General features: G+C 41.6%; 1 protein-coding gene across 1 annotated transcript in view; it reads left to right on the top strand.

Moving 5' to 3' along the window:
• The window catches only part of LOC124593824 (sialin-like), a 538,743-nt gene that overhangs the window by 477,511 nt on the left and 39,410 nt on the right, over positions 1-21,822 (top strand). Inside the window, exons 9-10 of the mRNA XM_047132173.1 lie at positions 1,040-1,172; positions 10,348-10,503. Of these exons, the coding sequence (XP_046988129.1) occupies positions 1,040-1,172; positions 10,348-10,503 (289 nt within the window). The remainder of the gene's footprint in view (positions 1-1,039; positions 1,173-10,347; positions 10,504-21,822) is intronic.

A 21,822-nucleotide genomic window follows, 5' to 3' on the forward strand; every position in this document is an offset into this window, starting at 1 on the left:
GAAATATTACCAATAATTTTAAAATTTGTGGAAGGAAGAATTTAATGAAGGTTCTTATATAAAACAAACTTATCTCCGTCGTTTTTTTAACAATTGAAACAGGAGGAAACTAAAAGTTAAAAAGAAAAGGTACATTTAAAAGACATTGCAGAAACAGTGATCTTACAAAAAGAGCATTGCATTTCCACTAAAAGTTGAAGGATCTGCACTGAGAAAATGTTTTTGGATGATAAAAGGTGTTTAGTAGAATGTACGTCTGTCTTATCTTTCTCTACACTACAACATATTCAAAGCCGATCGAAATCGAAGTGTATCACTTTGATAGGTTTACTTGTTATTGTTGTATGGGAATGTCTTTTCTGCGAGATTACTTCCATGTTTTCAATGGCCATACGGCATTGTGCCATACGTAGGGGCTTTATAAATCACGTATTTCCAGAATGAGATTTTCACTCTGCAGCGGAATGTGCGCTGATATGAAACTTCCTGGCAGATTAAAACTGTGTGCCGGACCGAGACTCGAACTCGGGAATTTTGCCTTTCGCGGTCAACCACTCTACCAACTGAGCTACCCAAGCAAGACTCACGCCCCCTCCTCACAGCTTTACTCCTGCCAGTACCTCGTCTGCTACCTTCCAAATTTCACAGAAGCTCTCCTGCGAACATTTGCAGGAGACGGGCGTGAGTCGTGCTTGGGTAGCTCAGTTGGCAGAGCGCTTACCCGCGAAAGGCAAAGTTGCCGAGTTCAAGTCTTGGTTTGGCACACAGTTTTAATCTGTCAGGAAGTTTCATGTATCCAATGATCTGAAGGTGGCAATATAACTGCTCAAATTACTAATCAAGATATTTATCAGCTGTAATCTGGACAGTAAAGTTTCTATTTTGGAAGCTTTTTTTACGTAGATTTAGAGATCTCTCTCTTTGTGACCACGTCAAATCACTGCTGTTTTACTTTGGTTATGGCACGCTGAGTCGATAGCGGACTACTGCTAGTGGAATGGTACACGTGGTGTAACTGTGCTGTGTGGTGTGCCGGCAGAACGGGTTGGTGTCCGGGCTGCCCAACGTGAGCCGCTTCCTGGCCGCGCTGGTCTTCTCCTGGATGGCCGACCGGATGCTCGCCTCCGGCTCCTTCTCCCTCACCGCCGTGCGCAAGATCTCCACCACCCTCGGTAAGTCGGCTATCTCGCTGCTCAGCAGGTACCGTACCAGCGAGTCATACAGCCTACTTGTCACCCATCTTGCCCGTCTTTCATACAACTGCAGTAGGGATATCTGGGCAAGTTGATTAGGTTACCGTTTAACCTTCTTTTCAAATGAAACTGTATGGTTCCAGAGACTTTTCCAGACATCAAACATCTATGATGTATATATTCAGACTGAAGTGAAGAATGGGAATTTGGATTCAGGAGGGAGGCAAACTAGCGTAGTCTGTGCAGTCAGGGTGGCGTAGTGGCTGGCGCCTGTGCTTAGTGAGAAGGAGACCCAGGTTCAAATCCCGCCCTTGGTTCAAATATTTATTCTTCGCTTCAGTCTACATAACCTTCCTTTAAAAATAAATTATTTTTTGGGAATACTTTGATCTTATTTGCACATATTAAAAAATGCCTCTTGTTCTATTGCACTTACTTACACTAATTTTTGTTTCAATATATTCGGAATTCTTTTGCCAATTCTTAAATCAAATGCAGAAATGTCAGCTTGCCCCAATACTTGACTGCAGGACAATATGAGAACACTGATAAAAGTTGAATACATTCTTATTCTTGGAAATTGCACAACAGTATATTAATTAATTAAACATTCATATAGAGCGAAAAAAGGAGTAGAAGCCTACCTCGGGGAATATCAATTTGAATTCGGAAGAACTGTAGGAACACGAATCCTAAGGAAATGCAGTCCGAAAACAAAGGAAGTAGGTTACAGTATACTTGTTCGCTCACTGCTTGAATACTGCTCACTGGTGTGGGATCCGTACCAGATAGGGGTGATAGAAGAGATAGGGAAGATCCAATGGAGAGCAGCGCGCTTTGTTGCAGGAGCATTTAGTAATCGCGAAAGCGTTACGGAAATGATAGATAAACTCCAGTGGAAGACTCTGCAAGAGAGACGCTCAGTAGCTCGGTACGGGCTTTTGTCGAAGTTTCGAGAACATACCTTCACCGAGGAGTCAAGCGGTATATTGCTCCCTCCTACATATATCTCGCGAAGAGGCCATGAGGATAAAATCAGATTAGAGCCCACACAGAGGCATACCGACAATCTTTCTTTCCACGAACAACATGAGACTGGAATAGAAGGGAGAACCTATAGAGGTACTCAAGGTACCCTCCCCCACACGCCGTCAGGTGGCTTGCGGAGTATGGATGTAGATGTAGATGTAGAGAGGCAATACTGACCCTCCGAGTTAGAACATAGGTTAAGGAAAGGGAAACGTACGCTTATAGCATTTCTAGATTTAGAGGAAGCTTTTGATAAAGTCGATTCGAATACGCTCTTGAACGTTAAGAAGGTAGGTGGGACAAAAACAGGCAACGAAAGTTTATGAGTGCTATTCGGAGAGTAAGGTCCTGTCGCTCGAGAGATGGAAACCATAGTGACAATCAAAAAATGTCTTATTTTCAGTAGTTAGCTGCACCTTCAGGCTACTTCTCTACACAGTCGCCGCTCCGACTGAGACATTTCCAGTACCCTTACCATTGAAAGCAATCGCCTGTGTTTTCGACCAATTCTCTTCGCTGATCTGCAGCTCGTTGTCTGTGCCCAAATGTTGTCTTCATAGCCAGCGGTTTATGTCAACAGAGATGGAAGTCAGAGGGAGGCAGGAGCGTCATCATTGCCCCTGCCGAGCGCTGACGACAATTGTCATGAAGTAGGAAATGGATGACAGTTACGTTGTGTGGTCTGTATGAACTCAGGTGATATCTCTCACAGGCACTCATACTCGTCGAGAGACATTATTTTCTAGATATGATTACGTGCTCACTGTGTACTCAGAACTGAGAAATGCGACGGACCTGCTGGAGACATTGTCCAACACACCTATGAAAAGCTTTATCTTCAGTGTCGCTTCGATTTCGCGATCGATAAGACCTTGTTTTAACATCTCGTACAAAAACCAGATTGCAGTTATGAGTCGAAGGACGGGAAAGGCAAGCAGTGGTTAAAAAGGGGAGAGAGGCAGAATACGCCGAATGTTATTGAATTTGCAAAACTCAGCAAGCAGTGAAGGAAACCGTTGAGAAATTTATAAAGGGAATTAAAGTTCATGGAGAAGAAATAAGTACATTAAGAGTTTGGTGAAGACATTGTAATTCTGTCAGAGGAGGAAAAGGACTTCCTACAGCAGTTGAACGGAATGGATAGTGTATTGGAAATAAGTTATAAGATGAACATCAAGGAAAGTAAAATGAAGATAGTGGAATGTTGTCGAATTAAATCAGGATGTTTTGAGAGAGTTAGATTAGAAAGTGGTACATTAGAAATTGTTAATGAGTTCTGCTATTTGTGCAGCTAACTAACTGATGATGGCTGAAGTAGAGATGTTATAAAATGCAAACTGACTATAGCAAGAAAAGCATTTTTGAAAAAGACCTAGTACAAATTTGTGAGTTAGGAAGTATATAAGTATGGTATATGTCTGGAGTGTGTCTTGTACAGAAACCATAAGCATTTCACACAAGAAGACAGTAGACAGTTTTGAAATGTTTCGCTACAGAAGAATGTTGTAAGATTGGATAGGCAGATCGAATATCTATTGAAAATGAGTTGAATTGAATTACGAGAAATGGAATGTATTACACAGCTTGACAAAAAGAGAGGATCGGTTGATAAAACATAGCTTAAGGCATTAAGAAGCCAACAATCTTTTAGTGGAGGGAAATACGTGGCGATGGGGGAGGGGGAATTTTAGGGGGAGACCAAGGGAAGAATACAGTAAGCAGGTTCCATTGGATTTAGGTTGAGGTAGTTATTCAGAGATGAGCAGTCTTGCACATGCTAGAGTAGCATGGAGAGCTGCAACAAACCAGTCTCAGAACTGAAGACCACATCAGCAACATTTATTTCTTATGGAAAAGGATTTTTGTGCTGAAAATTAATAGAATTCTAGACCAGTGACTTTCATCAACAAATTCGAATAAAAATTATTCTCCTTCAAAGTTTGAGTTATCTTCATCTCACCATGAGTAGTGTTTGCAACATTCTGTTCAATCTTCCGGTCGAAAGTCAACGTAAGTCAGATAGACACTACATTTCACTTTCCTTGAGAGCTTTACTTTGATGTTTTGAGAATCATTGTTTCACCTTGTTTGGTTCTTTGTCAAACGTGACTGATTTTATAAGACAGCTTATAAAAAAACTTGCCCTTTGTTATTTTTGAGTTTTCTGCTTTTTTCACACATGAGCTTTCTTTATGCAATGATTTAAAATCGAAAATACCTTGGAAACGTTTGGATTAATGTGAACAGCCTTCGTGGAAAGTTCTGCAATTTCATTTTACTCTGTCTAATGCTCATCATGAGATACATAAATTTACAAGCTCTCTACTTACTACTTTTCTTTAATTTTAATCATTTCTATTGAAACTCTGTCTTCTGAAGGCTCCTTTCCTTCCTTCATACCTCCCATGGCTTTATAAGTATATGCTACTAGCATTGGTACTCGGTTACCTCTTTAATTACTTGTACATATAAAGAAATGTTCGAAATTTTTTTTGTCATATTCCTCATGAGAGAGCAATTGCAATTCTTGTTATCAGTTGTATTCTCTAGAAGCATGGAATTATATTTGTTTAAACGATGCTTTTCGGTTATTCGGCCATCGTCAAGAGGTAAATTACTTATCACAATAGGAGGCATTTTGTGACAAGAACTAACCATTTGACAGTGGTCGAGGGGCCGGAAAAGTTCCTAGAAATGCCTTCGTTACTGGACGTGTTACTTAATCAAATTTGTATATGTTTATGCAACATTTGCTACCTTAACTCGTGAAATGTGATGGCTATACCAAGTAAGTTTCTGTCTTTCATTCTCTAGTTGTTTCCACTTGTTTGTTTTATCAAATTTTCATCATATCGCCTCATATCCTCTCGGAGATATTTCCGGATATTTTTATTTGGTTTAGCGTAGTCTATCATCTTCCTATTAGTATTTACTTGAAACTATTATCTTAACTTTAACAGTTGCCTTGTCGAAGTCGTTCGTGGTAATATGATAAATCTCACGGCTCTTAATACGTCATAACTTTCTTTCTGGCTTCGTGTTTATTTTAACTCTGTATATTTGTGAGCTATGATCACAAAAAAGCGTTAAAGCGATTTTTGTCCGTCATATCCCATATTTCACAGTCAGCCGTATTTATAGTCCCATTCACATATTATCAGGTTTCCTTCTACTCTTTTTCTTCTTAATTAATATGTTAAGAATAAACATGTCGTTTCGATTGCCCAACATGAAGCGACAGATTCGTAAACTGGGAAAACAAGATACAATACGGATTAATGGAGTATATCTTAATCGAATACGAATTCCTGATGACATTCTAGTATTTGACTGTAACGCAGAAAAACTCCTTCAACGAATGAAAAAATTCCATTGAGCAAGTTTGAAAACACGACAGAAACTCAATGATGGCTACCCCAAGTGTGCGAAACATAAGGACGAAAGTAACTTTCGGATGATCTGTCACTGCAAAGTAACGTAGCTCTATGGAAATTGGGTCATACATTGAAAGAGCTGTTACAGCATAGTGCAGAAGGTAAATGAAAGAAATGCGCAATGAGACGAACAGAGATGATACTTTTATTCAAACACAATGATTACGCTGAAGTCACTGCGATTCGTGGTTTTTCCTGGACGTTACAAAGGGCGAGACGTGGTTCTTAATAGGGGGTGTGTCCACGGATGGCAATGCATGCTCTAACAAACTGCCTGTAGGCTTCTGTCTTGGGTTCTTCGGCCGACGTTCGTCTGATGATTGTTCTGACGTTTCGTCAGTACGAGTGGCTGGCATTGTCAAAGTTTCACCCTTTATTGCGACTAGTGGTGGACTGAAGCTGAGTTCGCGGCCGCATACTATATGTACCTCGGACGTTTTGGTTGGTTAACTCAGTACTCAGTACTACGTTGCGTTTGTGTTATGGAATAACTATAGTGGAAGTTTGCGAATTTTACGTAGCGCTAGAGGAAGCAAGTATTTTATGTAGTTCCTCGGTTAGTCACGCGAGAGTTGATTCCATTCGAAGCCACTGGACAATGAAAAATCCCTACGTATAATACAGGAACATTCGTGCAGCAGGCAGACATTCTGATAAGTCTATTAAAAAGTCGAGCTAGATATGAAGCATTGTATACTTCATTCATACAGCTTCCGAAAACTATTTCCTCTCTTCCCTTCTCCAACCTTTTTTGTTTTTTCTTACCTTGTCTCTTCATTTGCTACTTCCTTTTTCAAAATTTTTGAATATCTTGAAACTTAAAAATTTTTAAATACGAAATTTCATATTCAAATATTGGTGAAGATTCTTGAAATATTATAATTTTTGTCTTAGCAAATGGTCTTCGCTCTTATGCTCTGGAATGGAAAAGAGGAAACAGATAAAAATGACATTTTTGTGACGAAGCTTTCAGATAAGCATTAGAACAATTACCAAATCACCATGACCCTGACGTGTTAAACAGTAGTTCACATGAAATGTCGTCTTGCTTTTTTCAGGTATAATTTAAATGATGGTCTAAAATAAAGTACAACTGTAGTTAGCCGCTCTTCTGAGTTGTCATACAGAGAATGAGCAGTTTCAAGGTACAGACGTTATTGTTCCTGTGGAAGAGAGGGATGCTCGATTGGAAGTAAATGTGTGTCGCAGCGACATAAGAAACGGTCCAGGGATTTTCCGGCTTACAAACACGACTCCTGCAAATCCCACTGTATCGTAAGGAGTTAATGCTCCTCTAGGGTAATACGTTCCCAGGGAATTTACAAGCAGAAATACAAATGCTTCTGGATCGTTTGGAGGGGATTGGGGACGAACATTCGTTGTACTGAGGATGTCTCGCGTAAGCGATTAAAATTAATTTAAACCTTCATCAATTTTACTCTGTGACAAAGATGCTTATACAAAATGGGTTGGTTCTAGAATCACTGTGAGCTGTATTCTCCTATTAAACATTATTGATTGAACGGATGTAGAGTTACTCCTACGACATCCAGAATTCTTACTGACGTGACTGTGAAACTGGACTCGTATAAATCGATATTTCCATTATTCAACAGATATTAAATAGCTTTCTGACTTCTATTTCAATGCTCCCAAAACGTACACATAGATGTTGCAACCGGATCTTCCCTGTCGTCGACAGCGAATGTTACAGTGCTTATCGATATTACCCAAACGAGTTATGGCGGAACTTTGAATGCACAAAGCATTTTTTCCCGTTCATTCATTTCATTTCTTTCATTCTCGTACTGCCTCATATTCATTGAACGTTTGTAGTATGCCCGCAAGTGCGTATGTGTTAGAGGGAACATCATTATTAATCTGTATATTTCATACTCCATGTTTGGCCGTTCCTTGCAGTGCTTTTTGTTGACGTAGTCTTCAGTCGAAAGACTAATTTTATGCAGCTCCGAGTGCGAAATTGTCCTATGGAAGCCCCCTCATTTCTGTATAACTACTGCAACCTGTTTACATTAGAGAATGCTTACTACGGTTTCTACAGTTTTTATGCTCCACACTTTCTCGATAATAGGAAGATGTGTCTTATCAGCCAAGCCCTTCTTTAAGTCAATTTTTACCATAACCCTCTTTCGTACCCACTTCTGTTCATGAGCAATCCTCAGCATTAGTCTGTGACACCACATTTCTAAAGCTTCTGTTCCCTTCTTGTCTGAACTGCTTATTGTTCTGAACTGCCTATTGTGCACGTTTCACCGCGTACGAGGTTACAATCCAGTCACTTATTTTCAAAAAAGACTTCTTAACACTGCAATCTATGTCAGATCTTAAAATATTTGCATTATTAAGAAACTGTTTTCTTATTTTTGCAAGTCTTCATGTTATTGTCTCTCTAATTTGCTTACCTATTCAAGCCGCTCTGTAGCAAGAACCACTACTTCTGCTGTATGTTCGTTACAGGTATCCACATAATGAGTAATTATGACATGGAGAAAGACAGATTGTCGGTACTATTGTTACTGAGTTTCTCAGGGGTACGACGAATGCTGTTAGTGAAGCTTTGTAATTTTTCGGCTGAGCAATTACCCGTCATTTTGCCTATAGGATCTCCCTATGTTTTGAAACAGGTGCTCCGTCAAAGTTGTAAGAAATTTCAGCGACGTCATCCGACGAAGTCCCCTGGGGCATCAGCAATACAGGGTGTTTTAAAAAGATTCGCCAGGTTCGACAAGAATGAAGATAAAAACTTTGGATTAATTTTAACTTACGCAAAGACTTTTGTTTTCAAAAGAGCTGTCGGATTTTACAAGGGAAAAATTCATTCTGAATAAGATACTCTTACTGGTACTGAAAACTGATCAAGGTTTTTACGACAAACTTATCCAACCGGTTGGCGGTATACTTCAGGTATTGAAAATTTATATTCGGTTGGTGCTGTCAGCCATGTTTAAAGTGTCGTTCAAAGTTGTTAGAAGTGGAGGCACATCGGCGGAATCTTTCACAACCCATCCCCTGCTCCCCTTCGCCCACCACCACCCCCTCCCCTCCCCCTCCCCCAAAAAAAAAAAATCGAATGACGCCCCTTGCAGCTGATCCATCATTCAGGAAGTGAAGAGGTTCGGTGCTGTACTGTCGATGAAAATCACTCATAATTGCACCTGTTGAAACAAAGAACGCAAAATCCCTTTTGTCGCTGTAATCTCATCCGACACTCATCGGGTGATAAACAAGCCAGAGAATTTTTTGCTCCAGAGAAACTCCCACCGGCAACTAAACACATCAAGAAATGTTTTTCATGACAACTTTGTTCCGAAATTCTTGGTCCAGAAAACGAAAATTTTCTCTGAGCCAAGCGTATATATTCATCTGAAATGTATCCACATTTTTTAAAAATGAATTGAGTAGCGATAAAATCATGTTCCCCATGAGCTATTTTTCACAGCGCTGCTGAGCAACGTCAGGACTTGGTGGAATGCGCCTTTGTTCGGATGAACCAGTCGCGGCATACCACCGATAGGATCCTGAAGCCAGCCCTTGTGTTCCACTCTTCAACAGCGATTCTGCTTAAGTCATCCAGAGCAAAGGATCGTTGTCGACGTCCAAAACCAGCTCGTTCTAGAGGAACCCACACGTAACTGGATTCATGTTCGGTGAACATGCAAGCTGCTCCATTCTGGTAAGCCCAGCAGCCTGAAGGATCATGTTCACGAGAACAACACGATTAGCACACGAATTATCCTCCAACAAGATGAAGGTTTCAGCAAACTGTTGGCGATACCGTCCGACTATCTGTTTCAGAATCTCTTCCCTGTACCGTAGAACAGAGATGACTGCCCTCAACAACTACGAGAGGCCTATTGTGGTTCGACACAATGCCACCCCAGAACATGACTCGACTGTCATCTTGCTGCACATGTGGGACACAGTGTTGGAAGCGTTCTATGTTACCGCGTTGCCTACTATTATCAGGGTAAAAACCGACCCGAGTTTCGTCCGTAAACAACACCCGACGCCAGTCCTGGGGCGTCCCTTCTGATGATTTCTTGCCCGTCTGTAACGGAGTCCATAGTGTTGTGGGGCATGACGTGTGTTTCGCCATGATCGTCAGGAATTGAAGATTCGCATCATGCAATCGTCTTTTAACAGTTTGATGAGATACGTGATGTCCCGTAGCCTAACAGAATTTTGGAGCACTCTGCCCACAGTTCCTCTAACTGAGAAGTCGTAGGTATAGATATTTGTGTGCGCTAGTCAAATTTGGACGGCCTGTTCGGTATACGTCCTGAGCACTATCTTTCAACTGGAGTAGATTCTACGTCTGCACCACATTACTTTGACTCCGCTGCACATGGCGAGCAGCTGGGCTGATTGCAGCGTTCTACCCGTAGGCAGCGCTCATGGTAACTGTGTGTATGTTTGCAAACAGCTTGATTGGAACAGAAACAGTTACAAAAGCAACGCGCTGCACGATATATAGGATGATGGAAAACTGTTGTTGAAACTATGTAATCGAAACGCCAACAGTAACCAGAGTAAACTTTTAGTTTAAATGCGTATGTTGAAATTCAGCTGAAGCTGCTATCTTAATTCGTGTAGAGGATCTGATCTATTTCACAGCCTTAATCAGCAAACTTTCTGTTGCTACGCTAACGGCGCGTGCCGCGACTGCGCAGGGGAGCTGGTTCCCGGCGTGCTGTGCCTGGTGCTGACCCACGTGGGCTGCAGCGCCTCCGCCGAGGTGGCCATCATGACGCTGGTGTCCGCCTTCAACGGGGCGGCCGCCGCTGGACCGCTCGCCAACAGCGTCGACCTGGCGCCCAACTTTGCAGGTACTGTGCTGTCTGTGCATGCGAGGTCTCAGTGAGCGAGGGCGGCGTTATTTGTTAACTCGTTCTGTTAGCAACAGGGAAAGCGACTTCCTGCAAGTGTCGTCTCAGAGCTCTGTTCGCGCATTTAATTACCATTTCCATTATTTGCGTATTTTAGTTATTTGCATATACTTCGATACAATTATACACAACCTGCCGCTCTTTTCTTAAATCCCAGATCAACTGCGACCGATCGCTCTATTACTAATCGATTGCTTCAAATAAAAACGCTTTGAGAACTGTAATCTACACTACTGGCCATTAAAATTGCTACACCACGAAGATGACGTGCTACAGGCGCGAAATTTAACCGACAGGAAGAAGATGCTGTGATAAGCAAATGATTAGCTTTTCAGATCATTCATACAAGGCTGGCGCAGGTGGCGACACCTTCAACGTGCTGACATGAGGAAAGTTTCCAGCCGATTTCTCATACACAAACAGCAGTTGACCGGCGTTGCCCGGTGAAACGCTCTTGTGATGCCTCGTGTAATGAGGAGAAATGTTTACCATCACGTTTCCGACTTTGATAAAGGTCAGATTGTAGCCTATCGCGATTGCGCTTTATCGTATCGCCACATTGCTGCTCACGTTGGTCGAGATCCAATGACTGTTAGCAAAATATGGAATCGGTGGGTTCAGGAGGGTAATACGGAACGCCGTGCTCGATCCCAACGGCCTCGTATCACTAGCATTTGAGATGGCAGGCATCCGCATGGCTGTAACGGATCGTGCAGCCACGTAGCGATCCCTGAGTCAACAGATGGGGACGTTTGCAAGACAACAACCATCTGCACGAACAGTTCGACGACGTTTGCAGCAGCATGGACTATCAGCTCGGAGACCATGGCTGCGGTTACCCTTGATGTTGCATCACAGACAGGAGCGCCTGCGATTGTGTACTCAACGACGAACCTGGGTGCACGAAAGGCAAAACGACATTTTTTCGGGTGAATCCAGGTTCTGTTTACAGCATCATGATGGTCGCATCCTTGTTTGGCGAAATCGCGTTGAACGAACATTGGAAGCGTGTATTCGTCGTCGCCATACTGACGTGTCACCCGGCGTGATGGTATGGGGTGCCATTGTTTACACGTCTCGGTCACCTCTCGTTCCCATTGACGGCACTTTGAACAGTGGACGTTACATTTGAGATGTGTTACGACCCGTGGCTCTACCCTGCATTCGATCCCTGCGAAACCCTACATTTCAGCAGGATAATGCACGACCGCATGTTAGAGTTCCTGTACGGGTCTTCCTGGATACAGAAAATGTTCGACTGCTGCCCTGGCCAGCACATTCTCCAGATCTCTCACCAATTGAAAACGTCTGGTGAATGGTGGCCGAACCACTGGCTCGTCACAATACGCCAGTCACTATTCTTGATGAACTGTGGTATCGTGTTGAAGCTGCATGGGCAGCTGTACCTGTACACGCCATCCAAGCTCTGTTTGACTCAATGCCCAGGCGTATCAAGGCCGTTATTACGGTCAGAGATGGTGGTTCTGGGCACTGATTTCTCAGGATCTATGCACCCAAATTGCGTGAAAATGTAATCACATACCAGTTCTAGTATAATATATTTGTCCAATGAATACCCGTTTATCATCTGCATTTCTTCTTGGTGTAGCAATTTTAATGGCCAGTAGTGTATAATGCTGTATAATAAAAGTTTCTTCTTATGTAACATAATAGACACCTTCAGCCACTACATGTCAATATTTTTACTTGAGTTTACTTCATTAATTTTCTTTGCGTGATTCAAGTTTTTGTATTTGGTTTGTCTTTCAGAGATTATCTGCAGCTTAACTAATACTTATTGTAAGTTATAATCATCTCTTCTTCGGAATGACATAATAGATTTTGTGAGCTATAGCTTCATTCCTGCATAGCCCGATATGAGAGCATCTTAATTTTCTCAATTTTTTTTTTTAGAAAAGCCCTTAGAGGCAATTACAGTATTTCAATCGAGGCAAAAGGTTAAAATGTCTCGATTATTTTACATGTAATACGATGTTTTTATTATAATTAATTAATTAAAATATTAATAAATACCCGTCGTTAAATCTCGTAATACGATGGCTATTCGTAAAATTAAGGTCCAATCAGTCGTGAAATGGAAACTGCTGTGAAAATCAAAAATGTTTTATTTACAACACTTAGCTACACCTTTCAGCTATTTCTCTATATAGTAGCCGCTCCGACTTACACATTTGTCGCAGCGTTGTACCAACTTTCCAATAGCCTCGTCATAGAAGGCAGCCGCCTTTGCTTCCGACCAGTTCTGTACACCGGCCTACAAGTCGTTGAGAGAATATAGTCTTCATTGCCAGCGGTTCATATGAGAGGAGATGAAACTCAGTGGGAGAAAATTGCGGAATGTGTTGAGGGTGAATACTTCCCATCGAAAACGCTGCAGGAGCATCTTTATTGCCTCAGCAGAGTGCAGCCGAGAATTGTCATGAAGAGGGAAACGCATGGCAGTTATGTTATGTAGACTGCATGACATCAGGCGAAATCTCTCGGGAGGTCCTCATACTTGGTGGGAGACGCTATTTTCTAGGCATTTTTAGGTTTCACTGTGCACTCAGATGTGAGAAGAGTGACGTGAGGCGATCGATGGGCGTATTGGAGACACTGCCCATCACATCTGTGCAAAGCTTCATCGGATTTTCTCTGTGGTCTCCATTTCGTGCCCGACCGGACTTTACTTTCTGAATAGCCCTCGTACTTTGAGAAGACGAAATCGAGTTTCAGTTCAGACATTCTCTGACCAAATGGAATAGTTTCACATGAACCACAATAAAATTATGTTCGATTTTCGTTTTGCTGAGTGTGTAATATAGGCATTGTTACCTGTGACATACCTGATTGGGTTTCAGCGACATCTCGCGACAGTGGTACGAACTATGAGCTACAGAAGGGGTGGGAATAGCAGTAAACTAAACAACTGCCGCAACTGTGGACAGCAGTGAAACTTGACCAGAATCTATCACTATGTATCATAAATTGAAGTCCCGCTCCTGGTTTTTCTGTCAGTATGTAAGGCTAATTTCTGGAACAACTGTAGGGATGGCGAAGAGTTCTCGGGCTTCCAGCCGGGTGGCGGTGTCTTCAAACTGCGACGTTTCGACGAGTGACATACTCATCATCTTCTGGCGAAGTGCACTTCGCCAGAAGATAATGAGTATGTCACTCGTCGAAACGTCGCAGTTTGAAGACACCGCCACCCGGGTGGAAGCCCGAGAACTCTTCGCCAGCTGTATACGCCGGGAAAGCATACATTCACAACTGTAGGTATTTTGATGTGGTTGTTACTTACAGATAGATGGATTCATCACGAAGGTTTCTGTAAATAATTTATAAATATTTCATGCAAATTTATTGAACTGTGAGGGTATTTATGTATTAAATCGTGCTTCTGAGAAGTTTCCTGAGGTGCGCTGCTTAAATCGCTTAAGTTGCAGAATTTGGAGTTAGTATCCAGTAACTCAACGGTGATCTCCGAATTTTGATCATAACTCTACGCAGGGGCTCCGTAAACAAAGTTACCGCTGCTGTTCAACATTTAGAGCTACCCATGTGAACATGGGACTGGTCACTAATAATACATAAAAACTCCTAGGCTATGCATGTACAACATTAAAATCATTGTAATTCGAACAAAATCATATGAAATTTTGCCTTGAAGATGAAAAGATAAATATTTTTGCACTACACAACCACGCAGTAACCAACTGCCAACAGTGTATGCATGTAGACAGATACGAGGCTAACATAGCAGAAGTTCGCTCCTCGGCAGATACACGTCTGCATGGGCCAGGTCATGGAAAACTAGTCTCTCTTTTACGCGAACGAGGACACTGGCTGTGTTCACAGGAAATGGTAATGTTGGGATGGTATAATAGAACAACCACTTCACAGTGGCGTGGAAATGCTGAAATTGGTCGACATATGTATATTGAGCCTTACAATTAAGCCAGGCAAACTGCATTTATTACAAAAACAGAAAACTGCGTTAGTAGTGCTGAAATTACGAGAAATCACTGTATGATTCACAATTTTCGCTTTGAGGAAATCTACCTTGCTTTTGAACTGAAAGAATTAATTGTAACCAATCTGTCTTTACAATTTAAGGAAAACCAATTGATTTTACCAGAATTAAACAGCAACCCATTTGCTGCAGCCCAATTAATGTATTACATAAAAGCTTAAAAATTAAATACTGAATATCCTGTCACTTCAGTACAGTAAAGAGTTCAAGCGAAGATCCCACATGTCAATAGTCCGAGCAGCTCAGGTAAAAATGGGTAGAACGTGTACAGCTTGACATTTAGATTAACAGCTCGTGCCCTACAGCATCATTGAAATAATCCGGTGCTTTGTCGTATAAGCAACAGCAGCTCATCGACTAACAGTTTATACAGTGTGATTCCGTAATGATGTTACAAACTTTCAGGGAAGATAGAGATGAATGCATGTTTCAATTTGAGATAACGGACCCTAATCCGGAATCTATCGAGTCAAAAGCCACGAACGAAAGTCTACTCAGATTCTGCCCTTGCCTCTCGCACTGTTCAAACTAAGGGATTCAACTTCCGAACCCTGATCATAATGTATAGAATTTCCGTTGAATACTCCATAATACGTTCAGAAAATCCTCCCTATTGCTGGACTAGTAATGGAGCACGTAATTCGATGTCAGAGGGACCGAATATCTTAAGACCACAGTAGGGCAATAATGATTCCAAGTACTTGCACAAGTTTCACGAGCTGATACATTACAACTGTTGTTAAAAATGGCGTCCTCCAGCATCAATGGGGGCATGGAATCGTTACACACAGTTCTGTCGTACGTGTTCTAATATCATTGTCGTTTGAACAGTGTCACATGCAGTGAGAATTCTTCTCAGGAGTTCTTCTTCAGTCCCGTCAGGCGTCTCGTACGCAAGACTTTCACATTGCCCCGCGAGAAGAAATCAAGTGAGATGAGATCAGATGAACGTGCTGGCCACGAAATAGGACGTCCTGTGCCTATCTAGCTTTCAGGGAATGTCTGACACAGGACCCACAGTTAAAAGTGATGTGGGGCTTCATCATCCTGGAACGACATCCATTGACAAATAACTGATGGGATATGTTCCAGGATTCTGGGTAGTACAACATTAACATCAGGAGTACCAGTACATGCATTGCGCTGTCGGAGGTATTAGAACGACGTTTCACTTGCAGCTTTCGACTGTTGTTTCAAATTGAAGCATTTGTTCTTTTCCAAAATCACTGAAAGTTTGTAACATCGTCGCGGAATCACCCTGCATATTCCACACGGAAGACGTAGCGGGCCACCGTTTTGTTGCTCGCCCCTGATGTAACACCAACTGGCTAACAGCACTGTTTGGCGGGTAGCCGCCTCGATGGGCAGCGGTCCACCGTTCACACGTGTAGTGATGCGACAAACTACTGGTTTTAACAACCGACTGTACACTACATTTCTTTAGTTCAGTTGTTTTTTTTCTATCCAATAAAACAATAGAATGAAACTTATCTCTGCAACAACGTCTACTAAATGATTGTTTTTCACTCACTCACTCTCCGAGTTTGTGTGGTTTCACTTACATACTCTTTCGGCCTTTTCGGTTATACATGGACCACGGCTACGGTCGCCAGCCTTTTTCAGAGACAAATAAAGTATCTTATTTCAGGCAGAGGTGAATAAAAAGTATATTTCGAAAAGTGTGTTTCAAAATTTATGTACTTATTTCCTTGAATACAAAATTCTTCTGCAATTAAATGTCGGTGTTTGGTTTGATTTAAAATGTTAATAACTGGTGCTACATTATAAACTTATGTTTAAATAAATGAATAGTTACTGACTTATTTATATATATTGAAGATGGTCTCTCTCTCTCTCAACAGAAAGTATATAAGATACAAATTTTCGATTGTTTGGCGACTTAATCATATGCTTTTGGCTACTGGTAAACATGAACGAAAACACACTTATAGGTCCTCGGTAACAAGCTATATCGGCAAGAGAATAACAGTGACGACAGGGGATCCGGCCGGAGCGGCCGATCGGTTCTAGGCGCTACGGTCGCAGGTTCGAATCCTGCCTCGGGCATGGATGTGTGTGATGTCCTTAGGTTAGTTAGGTTTAAGTATTTCTTAGTTCTACTGGACTGATGGCCTCACAAGTTAAGTCCCATAGAGCTCAGAACCATTTTTGACGACAGGCGATAACAGAGGGCAGCCAACAAAACGATCGAATGTTTCCGCTCAGAACAGAATGCGCCGAGCATCAGGCGACTCCAGAGAGGTATGAACGTGGTTGCAGAATGTATGTAGTACGGCTAGAGAAGGAAGTAACTGGAAAATCGAAGTACCAATGTGTAAATAAGAAGTGTACTTTCTCATGCCAGTGAAATACTATATTTGCTATTTTTTTAACGGATGTAAAATGTAGACAGGTTTGTGTGTATCGGTATGATTTGTTCGTACATAACTGATGAAGTAATTTTCTACACAATAATTTACCTTCCACACAAATAAATGGCTGAATAAGTGTCTAAATATTAGATTTAAATGACTTTTAATTAACGGACATCGATACAGCTTATTTAATGAAGTGAAATGCTAAAATTTGGAAATTTTTCTTTCGTCTTCATATGCCCCTCAGGGGACTTTTATGCTCAACTTTGTACCTCCAACAATACATCAGCTTAATTAGTTACATTTTAATTGCGCTTGGAAGAACTTAATACACAGCAATATGTTGTTCAGTTTTAAATGATGAAAAAACTGGTTTCACTTGGAAGAATCACTGCATAACCCGGTCAAGTAAAAAGCTAAAAGAGTGGTTCCAGTCGAAAGAGCGAATACACGTTTCAATCTAAAGAAAGAAAGAAAGTCTTTCGGTGAATGTGCAATACTACAGCGTACTGAATCGACTGTTCCGCGAACTGATTTCCCTAAAAAAAAAAAAAAAAAAAAAAATCCGTGATTCCGTGTCACCATGTGGTTTATTCTCGGGACGTTAACCCTTACAGACCTCTGGCTACAATTGTGTACGTTAACTTATACCGTGTCTTAGCTGCAACAGAAATATTTTTCCCCATTGGGTACCTGGGGTGCAAATTTGTGAATGTTCAACCATTTCATGATAAGCAAGTGCTGCCAACTCTTGGGCTTCACTGTGAAAATATCTGCAAGTCACTGTAGCAGTACGCAGTAGCTCGTTACCACCATAATACACGGTTGTTATTGGTCCACTATATTTCGATTTCACTGTATAATTGTATAATGATTCTGTTATTTTGTAAAAGAGAATACTTCATAATTAGATATTTTAATCCATAAAATGAAGCCAAGTGTACAAACTATATTTTGGAAACAGGTACATTTTGTCGTATAAATTTTGCATCCAAAAATGATTAAAAAATCATTAGCACATAAAGGAAAAAAGTCATGTCTGAAAAGGTTAAGGCTGTGCTGCAGTCGTCCATGACGCCAGTACGTGAGTAGTTTTCGGCAGACGAAGACTGCGCCGCACTATTCGCAGCACGATGTTACCTCACTAGAGAACTCGAGCAAAGGTGAGTTCTTTTCCACAGCAAAAGACAGCCTAAGGCGTTAGTCATAGACTCCGCCATTGATACTACCCCTAATGAATTGGTTTTAAAGTCAAAGACGTCGTTAGCGAAAGCGAACGCCGTTAAGTTAAAGAGACCGTTAAAGATGTTACTAGAGACAATATTCGATAAAAGACGAAAGATACTGGATGATATAAACATCTACAGCTATATCAGCACTTCTAAAGCCATCTGACGGTGCATGGCCTAGGGTACTTGTAGTACCATTAACTGATTCCCCCTTACCTATTCCGTTTGCGAATGGCGAGTGGCAAGAATGATGGTCGGTAAGCATCTGTATTGGCTCTAATCTCTCGTTGTGATCGTTTCACGAGTCCTACAATATGCTGTCCGACTTTTCCCGGAAAGTGCTCTATCGAAATTTCAATAGTAAACTTCTCCGCGATGCACAACACCTCCCTTGTAGCGTCTCTCTAACGCTCTAGCGCAGACTGAACGACTCTGGAACGAAGCGCCCCGCTCTTCGTTGGATCTTCTCTATCTCTTCTATCACTCCTACCTGGCAAGGGTCTATCGAGCGAGCGACTTGCGAGCCTCTTCGGTGGAAGAGTCACATTTTCTTAAGATTCTTTCTGTGAATCCCAGAAGGGAAACACCCCATGACACCCCCTCAGATTTAGTGTTAAGATGGCCCAGCGGGTAACCCGTCAGAAGCTGAACACAGATCAAGAACGAAAACGGAAAGAAAAAGTGCTGAACTATGAAAAAAAGAGCAAAGTAGGAACAGTGAACCGTCCAAGTTTAACGAGTGCAATATCGAGAGAAGTATAACAGTCGCGGCGTCGCTGTTGGACTGTAAATTTATTTTAATTTATTTTTTTTCACAGCATTATGAGCTGTCCGTCCGGTCCTTGAAACCTTTGCTCTCCTTCTGTAGTCTTGGCCGTTGTCATTCTGTACATTGGTTATAGAATGAGTCATGTGGTAAGAATGCGTTAACGTCGCAAGTAAATGTGATGAATAGTGAGAGCAGGCGAGACACCACTTAGACGTCTCACAGAAATGAAAACAAAAAACAAACGAGTGTGAACTATGTTACAACCAAGGAATACAAGAGTCAAAACTTCAAAAAGGGAACGCAACTTCATAAACGTTAAAAACGTACGTTTTGACACTGCACAGAGAAACTTTGTGTTCGTGAAACTGTTGCATTCATTTCTTGCAGCTTGTGTGATAAGCTATTATGTTACCATCATTTCCTTGGGAGTGATCGCATTCACATTCATACGAACACCTAAATCGGGTAAGGAGGCATATCTCACTCACTTACTAGGCCTACAAATTAGGTGTGTCGATAAGAGAGTCCCATCATACGACACACATAGTGTCACTAATATCGTGTATGACACACCGGACGTGTTTTCTGGTGGAGGATTCGGTTGACTTATCGCCTTGTCATCAAATAATTTTTGTTGTGTCTTCATCACACTTTTATTTTTCAACAACCTCATGCGTTTAGACTTTCCGTCATTTTCAAAGCATGTATTTTGTAGCCTTTGAAAACGACGGGAAGTCGGAACGCGTATGGTTGTTGGAAAAATAAAAGTGTGAACAAGACGTAAGTGGTTCAAATGGCTTTGAGCACTATGGGACTTAACTTCTGAGGTCATCAGTCCCCTAGAACTTAGATCTACTTAAACCTAACTAACCTAAGGACATCACACACATCCATGCCCGAGGCAGGATTCGAACCTGCGACCGCAGCGGTCGCGCGGTTCCAGACTGTAGCGCCTAGAACCGCTCGGCCACCCCGGCCGGCTGGCAAGACGTAAGTAAAGTTATTAAAAGTACATCCAAATGGCAGCGTCGTCTCACAGCATTTTAAAGCGAATTTCAGCTTCTCATCAAACGTTTGCGGCTCCCATTCGAAAACTGCTAATAGAGGATTTGTGAAGAACCAACTGTCATTATACCTCGATGTTGCAACCGGACGTTACAACACGATACAGACACAAATTAGAATACAGTGAACTGCGAAAAAATGAGTAAACACGGCTTTCCAGCGTGGCAGTCCAACACCGTGACCGCTTAACCACGACGTCATTGCTCTCTTAGGCTGCTCTATATCGCAGTTCACGTCATTGGATCGTTCGCTGTTTCTATTTTACTTTTATTTGACATTTCAGTACACCTTCTTCCTGTTTTCATGCTCGGTCTGTCTTCAGTTTTTGACGGATTGTCCACTCGGCCCTCTTACTACTGTATCTGGAAGGGGTGTGATGGGGAGTTTCCCTTGTCAGTTTGGCGTTTGCTTTTCTTGTTATTTGCTTTATGTGCTCACTCCACTTAAGGTCAATCTGGATAGTTTCTTTTAAATTTTTTTTTTGCTATTGTTTTGGCCTGCTATGGACCACTAAGGTTTTTATCTCTTCCCTGATTGTGTTTTCCTCTATTGCCAGTAGATTTTCATTTTGGCCGACTGTGCTTCTTTTCTCTGTTTTGACCATTTGCAGGCAGGACGTGGAACTGGCGTAGTGAGCGAAATAAGGTTTTTAGTAATTTTGGCTTTTTCTCTGAAAACTTCTCGATCCTGAATGTCGTCAGACGAAATTTCAGCTTCCTGTAAATCCTTTTTAATTTTGCTTGCCCATTTTGAATACTATTTTGTTTTTGAAATTGATGAATGTAAGTCTCTGCGGGTTCATTCTTTCCAGATGACCAAAAAACATCATTCTCCGCTTCCTCGTGCTGGTAACAATGTCTTCTGTATGTTCGCATAATTGACAGTTGTGTCTTCGGCGGAAATCTCCGTTTTCTTTGATAGGGGCAAGGATTTTCCTCAAAATTTTCCGGTCTTTTATTTCAGGTTTTCGTAGTGGTCCTTTCTTCGTCATGTTTAAAGACAGGCTTTTGCTTTTGTATAAGTCTTTGCACAGATGAGAAGCACCTTCTAGCTTAGAACACCTACTTTCTACAGGTGCATTTTCTGAACAGTCAGGTGTAATTATTTCTCCAAGATATTTAAATTTCTTCGACTGCTTGATTTTCTCTTGTATTTCAATATGAGGAGGAGCGTGTTTGATGTTTCTGATGAATTCAGTTGTTAAATGCTATTTTTAGGCCAGTCTTGGCAGCAATTGATTGTAGGCTGGACACTTGAACCTTAGCTTCGTCAATATTATTTGCAGTGAGTGGCAGATCTTCAGTAAAAGCCGAACAGTTTCCACTGAGGCCATTTCTTTTGTGTCCAATTTGAATCCCATAACCTGGCGGTACGGTTGTTTTCCACTCTCTGACTATCTTTTCCAGGATACAGTTGAAAAGCAATGGGAGGAGCACGTCACCTTGTTTCAACCCTATAGAGATTTCAAATGGTTCTGATTGTTCGCCTCTGAAAATGACCTTTGACACTGTGATATTTATAGTGTCGCTTATCAGATTGATTGTTTTCCTATCTAGACCAAATTTGGCGAGGGTGTTCTTTATTGTTTGTCGATCAATTGAGTAATACGCTTTTTTAAAGTTGACAAAGGTCACTACAAACGTTTTTGATCTTGATTTGGCGTATGATATAGCAGATTTCAGGTTATGGATCTGCTCTGCACAGGATCTTGATGTCCTGAAACCAGCTTGATATTCGCCCAATTGTTGATCTAAGACTGATTCAGCTCTGTTTAACAACAGTCTGGAG

This window comes from Schistocerca americana, chromosome 2 (genome assembly GCF_021461395.2).
Source record: "Schistocerca americana isolate TAMUIC-IGC-003095 chromosome 2, iqSchAmer2.1, whole genome shotgun sequence".
NCBI lineage: Eukaryota > Metazoa > Arthropoda > Insecta > Orthoptera > Acrididae > Schistocerca > Schistocerca americana.